General features: G+C 35.7%; 1 protein-coding gene across 5 annotated transcripts in view; it reads right to left on the bottom strand.

Annotated features, from left to right (window-relative positions):
- The window catches only part of LOC105233973 (transcription factor AP-2-epsilon), a 110,802-nt gene that overhangs the window by 32,447 nt on the left and 59,202 nt on the right, over window positions 1-19,153 (bottom strand). The window contains exon 1 of one of the 5 annotated variants that reach the window (XM_049457424.1): window positions 7,200-7,664. The exons of the other annotated variants lie outside the window; for them this stretch is intronic. Within the exon in view, the coding sequence (XP_049313381.1) occupies window positions 7,200-7,223 (24 nt within the window). The 5' untranslated portion in view covers window positions 7,224-7,664. Of the gene's footprint in view, window positions 1-7,199; window positions 7,665-19,153 lie in introns of those variants that run through there. 5 annotated transcript variants of the gene reach the window in all.

Below are 19,153 nucleotides of genomic sequence, written 5' to 3'. Positions count from 1 at the left end.
TTAAGTCTTTTGAAAAAAGTTAGTTTTGAGTGAATGCCTTATTGGCAAAATCTTTTTGTAGTTTGATTTCGAGTTTATTGAGCAAATTGATTGCATTTGAACAATGAAAAGCCAACGAACGTCACTTTCAGCCCACCGCAGAAGTTGTTTGACTTCTTTGACTTATTTCCAAGAAAAAATGAACATTTTCTGCTGCAGAGACTGATTGTGTCTCTTGATCGAATTTGGGGAAGTACAAAATTTTGCTTATTGCCAACTGATTGCCAACTTTATTTTGAAATTTGATTTTGAAAGCTTCGGTTATAATGGACAAAATCCGATTTTATTGTCTATTATAACCGGAGTCCATTATAACCGAGTCTATTTTAACCGAGTTTTTTACATATGTTTGAACTGGGACTTGACAAAGAGGTACATAATAACAGAGTTTCCATCTTAAGCGAGTCCATTATAAATGGATTACACTGTAATTAGAGGGGGGGAGAGAGAGAGAAAAAAAATCAAAAGCAATTCTTAATCAGTAAGAATGCTGTCAGAGTCCCTATTTCGGGGAACACGAAAGAAAATTTTTTTGAAAAATGGCGACTGCCTGAAAATAAAAATCATTTTTTACGCTTTTTTTTGAAATTCCTGATTTTTTTTTTAAATATTAAAAACAAAGGATTAAGGATTATATAAAAATAAAAGATAAAGGATTATATAAAGAAGGTTCACACAAAATTTCAAGTAAATCGGTTGTATAGAACTTGAGATAATGCTGGTACCGTGTGGAAAAAAGTAGTTTCGAGAAAAACGCGTTTAAAAAGTGAGTCTACGAGTACCTACCTACCGGGCTAGGTACTGCGTCACTAAAGTAACTGTCCTAAAATCCTTTGTAAGATAAGTTCTTAAGGGTAGGGTTTGTTGGTAGAACTCTCTTTAATTACTATGCCAAAAATAAGCGCGAACAATCAACCAGTTTGTTTACATGAACTGCTTAAGTCGGTACATCGCAATAGTGCGTTGCGATTTTTAAAATGGATAAAAATATTGAACTAAGAATTTTTCTCAAATTTTGTATTTATAAACAAACTTCTTAAACGAAATCGTTGCGAACGTTGAAAAACGTTCACGGTGATTCAGTTTTATCAAAATCACAAGCTTACGAGTTGAGACAAAACCAAAAACACCATGCCACAGCCGCTCAAAAGTCAAGGGGATCCTAAATTTTTGACCATATTGAGACGTTTTCCTGAAAAAATCCGTCGAAAACGGCTGAAACTGTGGAGGAACAATTCATAGATTTTACACGATGATAATGCACTATCACATCGCGCCACGATTGTGACCGAATTAAGTCAAAAGCGCATTGTATACCATCGAGTGGAGTTTTGCTTTTAGGGCATTAGAAGGAGAAGGAACACATTTGTAATATGATGTAGTGACTCGAAACCAATAAAAACCCGATTTCAATTTTTTTCTGTTAATACATTGTTCTGCATTTTAGGTGATATTCATTGAGTAGTTGTTTTAACGACTGGATTGCATTCATTCGTAGTGAATTCATTGTCGCGTAGACATGAAACCTTCCACTATTGGATGCATAACTATTAAATATAACGTTAATAATTTCATATACGTACATGAGTATGTGCATATATGTGTGTGTGATTCAGTGCCTACCTATACAAGTCGCGCCTGATATACAAAAGCGCGCCCGCCTGTTAACTGTACGTTAATAAGGTTGTCAATTTAGTTACAACGTCCAAATCTAAACAACTGCTGGAACGATGGAAATACGTGCTCTTACCTTATTTGGAGTCTATTACGTAAGAAAGGATACCAGCAACATCTTATTAAAATGTTTACGCCATAATACAAAGAAATTATTTATGTCTCTTAAATTTAAAACTTGCCGAGTGACTTATCAAGCCCATCGGCTTATGTTTACCTTTTTTTCAAATGGATGTAAATATGTATGTGTATATATTTGCGTAACAACATAAATTATAATTGTAATATAAAGCAAAAGAAAGAATTACTTAAAAACGGTTGAACCGATTTTGAGGGTACACAAAGCAAGCGTCGCTACGTATACAGTGAGCGCTGTCCAAACCAGAAATTCTGTTACAGAGTGTAATAGTTTTGTTCACCTTACAGCTGTTTGTAGCAGTTGAAACTATCGATAAAACGATAAGGATGTCGAGTGAAATCCGGGTATTTCCTGGCCTTCCGACAATGAGATAATGGGTGAAATCGGTTTATAACCCCGACCACTCTCCATATTAGGTTAGGTTCATCTAGTAGGCCAATAAGTCACGCATAGACCAGTTTTGGTCCTTTGCGATACAAGATGCAGTTCAGTTGCTAGGTCCAAGGGGAGTAGTCATCTTTAAGATTCCTGCGCTTAGTACAGACTCTGCGGCCCCACTATCGATACCTCCTCCAGTTATCATAGGTTTCTCAATGTCAATGTCAATTTGCCATTCTTGGCAATCACTTCTACTAGATGTTGACTCTGGAATTACGTTAGAGGCCAGCTCCGCGGCTTTCGAAATAGCAAATGCCTTAGGCCTCACTCTGGACATTATGCTCCCGTACCAACTCCATCGCCCATTTTCAAGACATCCGTATAGATGTTTAGAGTGTTTACGCCAGCCATTTCTTTCTTTCCCAGTTGAAAAGTGAGATCATGTAGTCGGTGTTCGCCCAACCGCCATTATCCACCGAGCTATGCGCTAGAATTTTATGCAAATTTTCCTTCAGTCAGTAGTCGTCCCGTCGATTTTGTTGCGCAGTGTTCAGCGAAAAGGTCTGTAGGAGGCAGGTTTAGTACTAGTTGTCCACCATACTACTGCACCGTAGAGCAGAATTGGTCTTACAATATCAGTGTAGCACCAGAGCATGAGAGAGGGAGAGAGCCCCCAGATTGTTCCTGAACTACTTAAAGTGCGGTAACTCACTAAATCATTACGACAGAAGTATTAAACTTTACATCCCAGGTGATACGGAAGGGGTTGATAAGACTCATTCGTTTTAGGTGAAATACATTTCAGGAACTAAACGACCAATTTTCGTCAAAATTAGATCACAATATTATCTTCACATTGATATCTAGCGACAATGAGCGAAATCGGGCAACCAAATAAATGTAAATAAATAAAAAAATATATAAATTACATATACATATACATATGTAAGTATATTAGGGTGGGTAAAATAAAAAAAAAACATTATTTATTTTGGTACTCTGGAAAGTAGATTCTTTGACATCTCTACAAAAAGCTCTACAAGTATGTACTCTCAATTTGACGACAGTTTCTCCGCCTTACAATTTTCTATTTTTTTCTTATTATCATATGAAAAATTTATATCTCGCTTCCAACTACATACTTGAAAAAATCCTCGATTTTGCAGGAAATTTGCTCTACAAAAATGGTCATTTATTATTAACAAAAAAATTAATATTTTGTAAATTAAGCAAATTATAACGGGTGATCCAATTAGAACTACTTTTTCAACAGCCTTTCTTTGACAGATTTCGCATGAGTCGTATCAAGCTGTCATGTTACTTTTGTTCAGTAAAGTTCAACAAGAACTGAAGCCACTAGACCTTCCAAGCGAAAAGTTCCAAGAAGATCCAAAGTTTTCGAACCAAATTTTGTTCAGCTATGAAGCCCATTTCTGGCTCAACGGGTATGCAAACAACCAAAATTGCCGCATTTGAGCCACTTCATCCAGAAACCGGTTTGGTGTGGTTTGTGGGTCGGTGGAATCAGCGATCCATATACCCTCGAAAGTAATAGCGGTGAGAACGTAACCGTCAATGGCGACCCTTATCGCGCGATGATAACTAAGATCGTGTTATAGCGCGTCGTTAGACTTTTTACTGTGGGGATATGTAAAATCTAAAGTCTATGCAAACAATCCCGTTTCGATTCAGGCCTTGGAGCAAAACATCACGCGTGTCATTCGCCAGTTATCAATCGAAAATTAGACCCAACGATGGGACCATCTGAGACGCAGCCGTGGCCAACATTTGAAAACGATAATCTTCAAAATATATGTAAGTGCCAAAGAATGTTCTTTTGAATGATATTAAATATTGCCCATTAAATTTGAAGTTTCTATGTTTTTTCTCTAAAAAAGTAGGAAACCTCGAAATAGATCACTTTTTAAGAGAACTTTTCTATTTGATATAGAACTAATTTCTATCTCACAATAAAGCAAAAACATAAACCCGTACGGCAGACGACGTTTCAGTTACAATTAAGAGCTTACACTTGGAGAAACTTTTTTGATGTCTAAGGATCTACTTTTAGAAGCACCAAGGGGGAAACACATTTTTTAGCCACCCTAGCACTAACCATGTGACATTTTATTCCGTTTCAACCTAAAGTTTAAGATTAATAACCTCTTATTACATCATTAAAAACGATTAAGGAATATGTAAATTTTTTGCTCTGACCAATGCCTAAGAATATTGTGCAACCAGAAAACAAAGCTAATTGATTTTTGCCTCTTCAAGAAACTAACTTAATGTGTATAACGGTTACGCTCATTCATTCGCATCAATTTCCGTACATATACATACGCATGTGTGTATATGAATGGGGTTATTCACAAACCTGGCTCATTTAAATAAGCTTCTAAATTAATAGTATGGTCAAATTTATTGATATTTCTTTCTATCTTTAAAGGCAACAACAAAAACATTGTGATAGTGATAGCTATTTGAATATAGTTTTGCACATACAAGTAAATAGCAGATGAAGCATCAATAAAGCAAACAAGGATCGCTTATTTTTCAAGTGTCTTGTATAAACATAAGTTATTTGAAGCTATGTCTCTAAATGAATACACAAAACACAAGGATAAACGCGAGTAAACATTCATAAAGCTTCACATTAGGTTAAGGCAGTTTCTTACGAAATTTAACATACCAAAGAACAAAATAAGAACAGGTGTAGTTTTCTTATGGAAGGTCATCAGTATTCTGTATTTTGTGTCAGATGCCAACAAAATATCTTACAATGACGCGCTTATGATATTTTTATACCCTGAACAGGGTATATTAAGTTTGTCAGGAAATTAGGTACACCCAGAAGGAAATGTCGGGGACTACGAAATATACATATGTAAAAATAGTCAGCGTGACGAGTTCAGTCGCGCACTAGTCTACGTGAGCAGATAATTTCACGTTTTGGGCCGGTCGATTGGACACCAAGATCGTCTGATATCACACTGTTAGACTTTTTCCTGTGGTGATATGTAAAGTCTAAAGTCTATGCGGACAGTCCCGTTACCATTCAAGCCTTGGAGCAAAACATAACGCGTGTCATTCGGCAGTTACTAGTCGAAATGCACGAACGAGTCATCGAAAATTGGACTCAACAGATGGACTATCTGAGACTTAGCCGCGGCCAACATTTGAAAGAGATAATCTTCAAAAAATAAATGCCAGAGAATAATCTTTCGAATGATAGTAAACATTCGCCATTAAATTTGAAGTTTCTGTGTTTTGTTTTTAAGTAGGGAACCTCGAAATGGATCACCCTTTAGTAGCTGCCATACAAACTGAGCGAGCGGAATCAAGTGATTATATGAAAAATTTGTTCATTTTACGACATACTTTTTAGGTAATTTGTCAGTGTATTATGCCAAACAACGCTATAAACCCCGCTAAATCGCACCACTAACGCATAATGTGGCTAAGATTCAAGAGAATCAAGATTTTCTTTTTTGAAAACATTTTTATTTGTTAAGGGTATTCTAGCTTCGATGCAACCGAAGTTAACCGTAAAGCAATATTAATTTATTGCTGATATTTTGCTCTTTTATAACAGATACTCAATTTCAACTTTGAAGAAATAAATAATAATAGTAGGCTTGGATTAAAATATTGTGCTTTTGTCGACAATATTAATGAAACTTTTGATTTTAGCAAATAAAATGTTTTTTTTACGACAGACCTAATATATAAATTTACACATACTTATTTACTTTAATGCTAGTGTGTCTCAAATTAAAATAATTTTGATTGATTACTTTGGATTATCTTGTCATTCACCAACATCAAATGGAATATTTATCAGCTCCAAACCTGTTTATTTTTAAGTTTATAAAAAATCTCTCGACTGTTTTTTTCATTACTTGGCTATACGAAGTGGAAGCTGGTGAATTATATAATTTGGTACCTAAATACCTAAACATTCGATACCTAGTATCTACAAATATACATACAAGTATGTATAGAGCTTTGGCGTGTAAATAGAATTTCGAATTTTATTTGTGCCAAACTCGCAATCAGAAATCGTTTTAACAGAATCCAATAGTATGTTTTTATCTTTTTAGCTCTAATTTTACTTATAAAAGCTAAAGTGAATTTTCTGTTGGTTTAACTTGACCCTTCCACTTGAGATTTATTTTCTTTAACGCTCGGTTCATTATTTATACATGCTTGTGTGCATATGAAGTGTTCGTACGTATCTACGTGTATTACGTTGCTCATATACACACATACCTTCATGTGTGTATTTTTACCGTCTTGTATTCGTATGTTAGATTTCTATTGTTTGGCATGAATATGCTGAAATTCGAAATGAAATTAACACTGGTCAATACTCCCGTAAATTATATTGGAAGCAGAAGGCTTTGAGGTGCTTTACGATATTTTTTTCTCCTCTCCACCAATGTTTAATTGCGCAAATCCAGTTTTAAGCAAAAAAATATTGTACACAGAATTTACACAGCCATATATACAGGCTATGTACCGGTATATATTTACAACAACTACATAGGCAGCTTCTTTATCTATTACACATTCACATTATTAATTTTCGTCATTTCACTTGGCATTCAAATGAAATTTTATCCACTTCCCTATGATCAATTGTCATTAAGAGTTCTTTGACTCTAAACCTGGTTAATTTTATATCATTGCATAAAATAAATATGTCCATGTGCAAATGAACACAACTTTGAATGCTTATAAATATAAGTGAGTACTTAAAAAGGTTTATTTATTTTGTTTGAGCGGCAATATGCTTGTATTAGTAACTGCATACATATGTACATATGTATATACATTTGACAGTAGAAATCTGTTTTTTCTAGTGCTATTCCCCAAAAATGCTAAACTTGTTCGACTCTATTCAAAGCAGTGCTTTAAGGTGGTATGTTCAATTGTCTGGGACCATACTAAATTGGCCAATCCTTACCAATTTCCACTTTATGCTTTGCATTCAACTGGAACTGAGATCCAAATTATTCACTAAGACTTCAATTTCTACTCCAACAGATACTTAAACTTGCAACGATTCATATTACTCTCAATAAAGTCTAACAGTCCAACTCTAGAGCCCGTAACAGCTCTCCACACCATTAAGCTGTCAAGTCCTTCAGATCAAGCTCAGCCTTAGTTTTGCTTCAAACTTTTTCTGTTCCATCTCTATCATAAATGTTGAACTTCGCCTTATCTGGAAATAAAACTTGTTTTACAAAAATACATCCCATTTTCTTTTATTCTTTGGCGAATTCTAAACCAAATTTTTGGTTTTCCTTCTGAAATAAATGGCTTCTTGCATGGTGTTTCTTTGTGGAACCCGTTATCATTTAGAGTTCTATGTATTGCTTTTGGATAGATAATCGGTTGCGATGTCATTGTTATGTATTCGGTATTCGGCTTAACTTTAGTAAAACCACTATTTTCAAAGTTTTCTTTACTTGTATATAGTACACCGTTGCTCGACCCAATTTGGGAAACTAATCCATGTACATACATAAGTAATGTATTGTATGTAGACTTTTGTCAGCAAAGTTTTTTATATTTTCTTCCATAATTTGTTTGTTTTTGTTAAATTAAGATTTTTTTCTTTAGACTCTCTTTATAAGTGTGTTCACCTATAATAGCGCATAGCTTGCAGGTAATATTCTTTACGACCCTTTGATAAGAACTCATGATGCACGACGCTCTTCTGTTTGGGCTCATACGGCAGCTTCCATTGAGATGATAGAACCAGAGAATGTAAAGACATAGAGAAGGTGCAGGTTCGACAGCGAACATTCGTTAGATTTTGTGTAGGGAATTCACCTCACGTCTACAGAAGTCACGCTGTAAAATGTTTACATTTTTAACAGTTCTCCATATATTCAACAAAGAATATGAAGAGAAACAAATATATGAATTTACGGCATATGATGACATGGCGTATATGTCCAAACAGAGAATATGCAGAGAGATAAATATATGTGTGCATGAATATGAATATGAAGACATATGTATGTAAACATATGCATGCATTGAATATGAATATGAAGACATAAACATATGCATGCTGCTCCTTATGATCTCCCAACTTTGTTATATTTTCAGCTTCAATTTTTCAACTTGGGAATCGCAATGCATGCAAATAAGTATGTATGTATGCTTTTGCGTTTTGCCGTCGGCAATTGAATATTGACTTGTACACATAATTATGATATGAGTACAATTTTGTATGAATGCATGCATAGTAATATTTAGTCAATTTGGACTTGCATATTTAATAATTTTCTTTGATTTTTACATAATATATTATACTAATAAATATTTTTGTATTATATTTCCTACTAATAGAAATTAAGTTTATCACAACAATATATGCGTACATATGTACATACATCATATTAACGTATGTCTCTGCACATGCTCATATCATAATCTTATTATCTGCTCATATGACTGCATGTATACGCATGTGCGCGTTCAGAAATTCATATCATGATTTTATCACTTACATATCAATATATTACATGTGCGCGCATTGATCTGTATGTTCATATATTCATATATACTTATATGTGCATATATTTGGACACACTTGCGAACAAATAATGCACAAGCATACAAACATACATATGCGTACACATGTGAATATGTCACGAACAAAAAATTGAAGCATTGTTCTATAAAAACAACAACTGCTCAAATAGAAGAAGCATCACAAGTCAATATGGCAGCCGAATTGGCGAAGCCCAAATGTAGTAAATTCTACAACAAAAACGATTTCATTCATAAACGCAGGCGCATATGCCACAAGCGACCGCGCTTCATTCATATAAACAGACGCCGTAACATCTCCCCGAGCATGCCTTTGCCTACAAGCGTCTTCTCGCGACGATGGCAAAAGCTAAAAATCATAAATTGAACATCTTTCTGATGCTTCTTCACAGAAAGAAGTGACAAAAGTGGCAACAACGGAGTTGTCGATTTATAATATTCAATTCTAAAATATTTTTCCTTAGCTCGCAAAAATCAGCGTCGATATGTATGCAAGTTCATACATATGCATACATATTTACGCTAGTTCGTTGGCGAAGCTGTTACAGCGGCAAGGGAAGCGGTAACAATCGGCAATCGTTTGTTAGTTTCTTTCGCGTCTCGTCGCGTCAGTGCTTCGACAGATTGATGTGCTGAACACATAGAACTCGATAGACTGCAAGCGCCATCTGAATCTGATATTGAAATACACACATTCTTATGGACACAGTTATTTAGACAGCTGCACAACTACACAACTGTGTCCATATGAACGTGTATATTTTAATATTTGACAGATGTCGCTTGCGGTCATCCCCGCTCAATGTGTTCAGCATTTGACCCTTTGACAAAACGCCATTGGTTGACCGTGAAGACGGAGATGCGAAAGATGCGTGCGACACTTGTTGTTATGAATGCATGTACATATGTATGTGGCTCGTATTTGTGTTCGTAAACATACAGGCAAATGTGCCAAAGAAATAATATACATATGTACATATGCATGTGTCATAGAAATTCTTTTGGTACAAATGTGGAAATGATAACGAAATAATGCGAATATGCATATTTCATGAAGGTCATCAATTTTCTTTGAAGAAATGAAGATCATTTTGCACATCTTCACTTTGTAATAGTCGAAATAAATATTAAATAATTTAAAATTAAAAAATAAAAATAAAGAGAAATAAAATTAAAATAATTTTTCCTTATTTTTCCTGATTTTGTAAAAAAAATTAAAATTTTTACCATTTTTCGGAAAAAAATTGTTCATTTGATACAAAATAATCACGCATATGTGACAATGGTTCATTAATTCAATATAAGCATGCATATGTGAAAATCACGCATATGTGACAATCGTTCACATAATATAACATAAGCGTGCATATGTCACTCAGAGAATGCTTTTGTATATTTTGTATATTTTTCTACGAAGCAAATTCTCTTTATTTATTTTCAGGCATTTACATATATTTCTGCCAAAGAACATGCTCAATTCTGCTAAATAGCAGCGAGAATGGTGAATTCCCTACCCAAAATCTATCAGCTCTGTTAGCCGCGCAATCGAACCATCATACAGATTTCGATTTGCACCTTCTCTATGTCTTTACGTTCTCTGATAGAACCTCGGTTTCTATGTCTAATAATCATTATTCGATAATTAGAAATACTTTTCGTAAAAACCTCGTATATAACTAGAGATCTAATAGAGGGAAGTTATAGAGTACAATCGATCTAAGTAAACACAAAACTTGACTTACTTAGTTTTAAAGCAACAAGCATTGTTTTTGTAACAGTAGAACTTTTCTTTGCAATTACCTCTTTTTTGTGGACTGTAAAATATTGGCAGCGTCCGTTATCCATTTACCTAAAATTAGCATAGCTCTAAACACTAGTTATAAGTATAATTATAGATGCTTTGATATTTTTAGTCGCTTGGAACTCGTCAATTTACACAGAGTTTTCAGATCTAATTATTTACATATTAAGGAAATTTTCAACACTTTCCTTTGATGTCTATTGAAAACACTCATCAAAGGACTTTCTGTTATCAACAGCATTTATTTCCATTAAAAAATAGGATTTCATTAACTCAAGAAATTTATTTTTAAATTAACATTGTTTACACCAAAATATTATACCTCGTGAACTAATTGTCTAACAAATAATCAAAAATTATGAAGTTTATATATATGTATGAATGTTTTGGTTAGAAGTTTAAGTTAGAAAGAGCATTTCGAAAAAGAACATTTTTGGGATAGATGAATGAAATTTAATAGTCTTGCGGTATTTTCGCTAGTTGGCGCTGAAAGCGCGTAGTTATAGTTTTATTCGTCGCATCGGGTCATGCTATACCTTTTTGGAAAGCTCATTTCACGCGCTAATACGTGTTTGATTGATTGTCGTTTCTTTTAAGTCGTTCGTGAGTTATAGCGTCGCAAACATTAAGCAAAATAAAGAGAAAGCACGGCATATTTTACAGTACTACTACGATAAAGGCAAAAATGCAGCTCAACCCGCCAATAAAATTTGTGCAGTTTATGGACCCGATACAGTTTCCATTTCCACCGCACAACAATGGTTTCAACGTTTTCGTTCTGGGGTAGAGGTGGTCGAAGATGCGCCACGCTCCGAAAGGCCTGTCGTCGAAAATTGCGATAAAATCGCTGAATTGGTCGAAAGAGACCGGCATAGTAGCAGCCGTAGCATCGGTCAAGCGCTGGGCATGAGTCATTAAAAATTCATTTCAATTTCAATAAAAAAAAAATCAATAAAATTCCGGAAGACTTTTTTGACAACCCATTATGACATTTTTATATATGTACATTTTTATATACATATGTATATATGTGCTATTTGTGACTCGTTTAGTTTAGCTGTAACCGAAAATCGTCAGGTGAGCAAAACTACTACACTTTGAGCAACATGTAGGGAGAGTAGAAAAATAGTCCCAATCAGACTGCAAGGATATAAGCCTGTAAACCTTCCAATTGACTTTATACAAAATTTATTTGTTTCATTGCTCATTGTTCATCATTGATTCATTACTAATGAAGTACACTGAATGTGAGAATGGAAAATTCATCGCTAGATGACGCCCGGAGCGAGGTGCTGCTATACCGACAGATAATTTAGCCAAGTTCTGGCCCGAAGGTGCTAACCTTAGATGAATGTACACAAAATTTACCAGAGCAGAGAATGTTAAAGAAGATAATACAGATGTGTAAATGAATTCATTAACATCATCCGTAGAGAAGGCACAAAAAATAAGAAAAATACAAATATATACAAATATAAAAGTTCACGCAAGTGAGGAAAGTTCTCTAATCGCCATTCACTTGGGAGCGGCCAGAAACGATTCCTTTACATATGGCTCAAGCAGCTCACGACTTCCGGTCATTGCCCAAGTGTCTTCTAGGTAGCTTAAGAAAATCCGTTTGAAGGCGAACTAAAGTGCAAAGGCGAAACATACCCTCCGCAGGGTTGTGCGCTGGGTTTATGACCCACCAGTAAAAAAAACGCACCCAATGAAAAAGAACAGCCTCGGATGAGAAAGCAATTACCCGTCTGAAGAACAACAAGGCGGCGGAAGCCGATGGATTGCCGGTCGAGCTGATCAAACACGGCGGTGAAGAACTGCTTAGGAACATGCATCAGCTTCTTTTTAGAATATGGTCGGATGAAAGCATGCCCGACGATTGGAGATTAAATATGCTTTGCCCAATCCACTAAGAGGGAGAACCCACAATCTGCGCCAATTACTGTGGGATAAGCCTCCTCAACATTGCATATAAGATTCTATCGAGCGTACTGTGTGAAAGACTGAAGTCCACCGTCAACAAACTGATTTGACCTTATCAGTGTGACTTTAGACATGGCAAGTAAACAATAGACCAGATATTCACAATGCGTCAAATCTTGAAAAAGACCAGTGATTTCGAAGCTGCTTTCGACAGCACGCGATGTCTGAATTTGGTATCCCCGCAAAACTAATACGGTTTTGTAAGCCGACGTTGAGGAACACCAAAAGCTCCGTCAAAATCGGGATGGACCTCTCCGAGCCATTCGATACCAAACGAGGTTTCAGACAAGGCGATTGCCTATCGTGCAACTTCTTCAACCTGCTTTTGGAGAAAATAGTTCGAGCTGCAGAACTTAATAGAAAAGGTACCATCTTCTATAAGAGTGTAACGAAGGCAAGACGAAGTATCTCCTGTCATCAAACAAACAGACGTCGCACTCGCGACTAGGCTTCTACATCATTGTTGACAGTCATAACTTTGAAGTAGATAATTTCGTCTATCTTTGAACCAGCGTGAACACCACCAACAATGTCAGCCTAGAAATCCAACACAGGATAACTTTTGCCAACAAGTGCTTCTTCGGACTGAGTAGGCAATTGAGAAGCTCGAGGAACAAAAACCATAAGTCACTTATAATTCCCGTCCTGCTATATGGTGCAGAGGCTTAGACGATGACAACATCTGATGAGTCGACGTTGCTAGTTTTCGAGAAAAACGTTCTGCGAAAGATTTATGGTACTTTGCGCGTTGGCCACGGCGAATATCGCATTCGATGGAACGATGAGCTATATGAGATATAAGCTGTAAACAGTAACTTTTCTTTAGCGTCTCAATAATGGCTTATTAACCTTCCAAATTGTCTCATTCAATCAAAATGAGCTTTTGCCCATCTCGTTTTGGGCCAATTCATCGAACGTGCGAGGCACTTGTTGGTCTTTCGGCATCATTTCTTGCACGAGTTAGGTTTTGCAAGCCCTCAAACCAGGATCTTCTTCCCGAAAGTGGATGAGCACAGCTCCAATTGTTGCGCGCGATGGCGGATGGACTTATTCTTCGCTATTCTAATCCACAATAACGCACAGAAGACTTCTCTGAGAATGCGCATTATCCACTAGAGTAAATGTGGTGCAAAAACGATCCCTTGTTGCTCGAATTCTCGACTCTGCTGGGCGAATATTGCATTCCGGAGCCGAATCATTTATTTGTAAATAAATTTCAGGATTTACAAATGTAAGGAATAAGTCTGTTCATTATGGAATGATAAATTAAATCGAGCATAACTCATGTGAAGACTATCAAAAAAGCCAACTCCGAAAAATGTATTGCCTCATTGAAAATCACACGTCTAAAAAGAGTACAGTGATTTGGGTTAGTTAGGTAGGTATGAGAGTTCATTCCAACTTGGCCCTTCATTACGTCTTTCGCTTTTGATTTGAGAACAAAACTGAGTTCTCAAAGCCGTAAAACTGCGCTTTCGGTCAATTCACAGTCAACAAATTATTTCCGGTCCAAGAAATTGATCATTCCATTTCGTTTTTGTGATCACGAAATTTGTAAACAATCGAGCATGTGTAGGAGCACGGCTTGTAAGTGGCCGAAAACAATGCTCAAACGGTGCCCTGCTTAATTTCAATTGCTTTCATCTCGAGCTATAAATGGATGGCAGGTTCTGAGTCTGCAATAGTTCTGTTAGGTTACAAAACGCATAATCGCAAACGCACCTTTCATATGCATAAACGGATATACGTATGTACATATGTATGTGCATATAGGATATGTATGTATGTATACGAAAACTATATTCATAACAAAAGTAATGAATTAAGCCAAGAATACCTAAGACGAGGATGGTAATCGATTTTAATATATTATGATTTTACTGTGTCGGTCAGACTACGGTTTCACCAACGCATGCAAATTGAACAATTTTTAATGAAGTAGTAAAATTCATTCATAAATGCATTCACTGTCTCCGGCAGCATGTCTAAACCAAATTGTCTGCAGAAGGAAATCTCAGTAAGACACTCAGAGATGCAAAGGCATAACATTTCATATAAACGTATTTCGAGCGCCTCAATGCGTCTCCACACATACATATGTACATATATACATGAATGTGTGTATTCTGTATAAATATGTAGTATGTGTGAGGGTAAACAAGAAAATTCCATCGTGCTACTACATACTGCAGTTCGCTCCTACCTTTTGAGCTCGTTTCAGACCAGAAAGTTTACTAACTCTTTCCAATATGAGTCTACATGCATACATATGTATGTATTTATGCATTCTTGTACTCACAACCATGAAAACGCACATACGCCTATATATGTACATATGTATATGCCTATGCCCGGTGCCCTGGTGGTATACGGTAACCTTTCAAATTGCAAAACAAAAATCTTCCTTATTATGTAAAATATGCATAATAAACTTGAAATAGATGGTACATATTTTTTTAAGTACTGAAATTTAGCGTTTTTCTAAAATTTCCTTTAATAAATAATAATCCCATCTAAATATATGTATATATAAAAAATTCAAAAATCCAAAAGTAATGAGAACTGAAATCGAAAGTCCTAAGCCTCTACTTGTATTTCAGCAGTAAGACTGCTTCGTCGGGAATGTAGTCCGAAGATCGAAGTAATTGTAGCGAAAAGTTAACGAAATAGGCTTTTTCCGAATAAAGTAATCATTATTATAGTTTCCATTTGACCTATTATTGACTGAGGACTGCACATAACAAACAAAACCACAATTTATGTCTTAGGCAGTCAATGAAATGAGAGGATAATTGCTCCATTACCTTCATCTTCATATGATGTTCATCTTACACTCTAGTTTTCTTAAGTTTTGGTTTCAATATGCTTACAGTGGAAAAGTATGGTTCCATTTGATTTGTTGTGTGGAAATCTCTATATTGTCTAAATTTCATGCAAAGTTTGTAATATTGTGCGAGCTTTAACTAAAGAATCACAACCACATACTATTTGTGTTCTTAATATATTGGCAATCGCTTTCCTACTGGGTTATTTCTCATGCGTTCGTGGACGGAAATGCATACGCAAGGCACGAGCCCAACACACGTTTCTGTTTTGAGTGCGATTAATTAAATTTCATTGTAGTTGTTTTAACTGATTCGGCAAATGCATACGAATATGAATGCGATGGCATCCTCCAAAAGCGAATTTATTTTTGTAATTAGAAACGATTCTAAAATACATTTATTTATGAAGGCAGGAAATTACACTTTAGTTTATAGAATTGGATTGTCAAACTAAATAAAAATTGTACATCATCCGCACATATGTACATATGTATGTATACCAGCATTGAAATGAATTTCTAAATACCCATGAAATTAAAATATTTACTTATTATTTCCAATAATTCTGTATATTTGTTTTTTTTCGGTTTCACAAATTATAAATACATATATGCTATATAGTGATTCCAAGTTATTAGATGGAACCTTCCGCAATATCACACCCACTTATCTCACACTCAACGTACTTAGTATTTACGGGCAGATCTCAGGTAAACATACATACATATGTATATGTATACGAATATGTGGGTATTTTGGGCTTCACTTAAAAGTAATTATTTCTGAATTTATGTCACTGAAATTTCCAAAATATATCTATTAAAGAAAAATCGTTCATATGTTTTAAATACTAATGATTATTTATTTGTCTTTTATCGGTTCCACATTATCCAGACTGGGCAGTAGCCCCGAATACTTTCTTGCTACGAAAACGATATTGGAAATACTATATGGATCATTGAGGAGGCCTTGAAAATGTTACAAAGTGAAAAAATATATTAGTAGGTTGAAACCCATTGGAATAGGAAGATAAAACAACAAAAAATAATAGAAAAATAACTAATGGGGATCTGAAAATTGGGGTTTATTCGAAATAAATGAAAAGAAAAAAATTAGAAAAAGCATTAGAAATTAAAAAATTACAGTGTGTTTGTAAAGGAAAATACTTTTTGTACAAGATAAAAATGAAAAACTCAAAACTGAGTTATTTGAATTTTCACATACATTTTTAAGTTAGGTAAAAAACGCGTAATTTTACCGGAATTCGGGATAAAACTAACAATTAGTAAATGTATGTATGTATGTATATGCTTACGTTATTTAATTCACAAGTGTTTGTACAGACAAACTACATAGATAATTTTGTGGAGATATATCTACAGTACTGTGCAATACAAAAGCAACAAATTTATTTCAACCAAAAGATTTGATATACATATGTACATATTCTCTTAAAAAAAGTTTTACAAAAATGTTATGTCTAAATTTTTAGTAAACAATCTCTAAATCTCTCTGGGCAGCGGCACCTTCCCAATTAAGGGACCGGACATTCCAGGTGCATGCCCTCAAATCATAGTCCTTATTTCGTTTGCCACGGTCGTCATCAAAAGGGGGGTCTCTCATCCGAGGCTGTTTCAGCTTTTTCATTGGGGGTGTTTTTTTACGTGGTGGGTCCCAAACCTAGCGCACAACCCTATGCAGGGGATGTTTCGCCTTCTCACTTTAGCTCGCCTTCAAACGGATGTTCTTAGGCTACCCAGAGGATACTTGGTCAGTGATCGGAAGTCGTGAGCTGCTTGAGTCACATGTAAAAGAATCGTTTCTGGCCACTCCCAAGTGAATGGCAATCAGAGAACTTTCCTCACTTGCGTGAACTTCTACACATGACTCCATGAAATAATTCGAGCTGCAGAATTTAATCGAGCAATCTTTTATAAGATTGTACAGCTGCTGCCGTATGCCAATAATATTGATATGGACGAAAATGTACCCGCCAGGGGAAGCAGAGGAAAAGGAAGACCTCCACTCCGTTGGAAGGACGAAGTGGAGACGGACCTGGCTTCGCTTGGAATATCCAATTGGCGCCACGTAGTGAAAAGAAGAAACGGCGCGCGGTTGTTAACTCGGCTATAATCGCGTAAGCGGTGTCTACGCCAATTAAGAAGAAGAAGAATTTATTGCCAGTGTGCAAAACTAAATTAACAGCTAAATAATTTGTATAAGAACCCTTATTAATTTGTCGATTGTGATTTGCAGAATGTGTCTCCATGGCGTTTTTAACGTTTTAAAAAGTTCTTCCTGGTTACGGAAGCATTGACCCGAAACTGTCTGCTTTAAAATACTAAAGCGATTCTCGAATGGGTTCAGATGCGTGTTTCGAGTCGTTATTGTTAAAGAGACGCAATGTTATTGTTCAAATAAGCAATGAAGAGGCATATTCTATTTTACATATGGTACGTAGGTTGTCTATTATATGTAGTGATTTGACAACACTAGTGTTGCAATCTGGCAATTCACAACTTTATCGTAAAGTTTGACATTTTTAATGTTATCATACTCAGAACGTTTAGACATACGAGTGCTTTTTGTGTCGTTTACAGTAACTGAAAATATTAGTGTCGGCAAAAAATGGAATTAAGGGATCGTCTCAGTGTGAGCCTCCGAAAATCACTGATTTTCGCGAATTTCTTTTCTAATGTTGAAAATCGGTCCGACTTTTTTATAAATAAATACATTCATGGCAAATACAAAATGATTTTTTTATATTTATTTATTGGGTGTATAATAATTGAATAAAATTGTTAAAATGAAACGTAAAAAACCGCCCTGTACGATGTCCACAGTTGCGACCGCAATTTTGATCTAAACCAAGTATTTCAATAAGATTTTGAATCTGTACGAAAGTCGTTATTGCACTATGGAAGTTTTTTTTTTGAATTTTGACAAAATGGCGGCGGGCGATAATGCAACAAAAAAAAATCAATTTCTCGAAAATTTCACACTGAGACTCATTTGCATGTTGCATTAACTTAATTTGGGCGATGAAGCTCCCTCGAGGGTCAGTGTTTAGCGATGGTATGATGAATTTATCGAAGTCGTAGATCACTCCAAAACGGATTTCGTGAAGGTCATTCAAAATCAGTTGCTGTTCCGGAAACTGTTGATGCTATGCACAAACTAATATTGACAGAACGTCATGTGACCTATCGTGAGACAGGGGCAACTATAGGGATTAAAGGGATCAGCAAACATTCAATAATGGACATTTTACTACGTTGGATCCCATACAACTTGCCAATCTCTCAAAAAAATGCTCCTGTCGATTGGTCGGGAGAAACATTAAAAAAATACTGTGCTTCGAAACACCTCTATGAAATTGGGACAGGTGACGAATAGTGTAATTACACAAATGAAAAAAAAGCATAGATTGGTCGACTGCATGAATGTTTCAAAATGAGCCGAATCCCACAAAAGTTGTTCTCGCACGAAGCACTTCCAAGCAAATGGTTGCCTGCCATTAGGATAACGCAGAACAGTAAATTTTGAGTGGTACACAACCCCTGGTTGCCAGTTGCCTTTCAAGAAATTACGAAAACCAACCGCCGAAGATAGATCACTCTTCACCACAACAATGCAAACTCGCACACATCGACTGAAACACATGCATTTTTGAGTACTCAAAACTTCGATTTGATGAGTATAGTTCTGGCTTAGGACCCTATGACTTCTTTTATTTCCGCACTA

The sequence above is a fragment of the Bactrocera dorsalis genome, chromosome 5, assembly GCF_023373825.1.
Source record: "Bactrocera dorsalis isolate Fly_Bdor chromosome 5, ASM2337382v1, whole genome shotgun sequence".
In the NCBI taxonomy this organism is placed as follows: Eukaryota; Metazoa; Arthropoda; class Insecta; order Diptera; family Tephritidae; genus Bactrocera; species Bactrocera dorsalis.
Note: the sequence above shows the minus strand (reverse complement) of the source record. Positions and strands in the feature narration are given on the sequence as shown.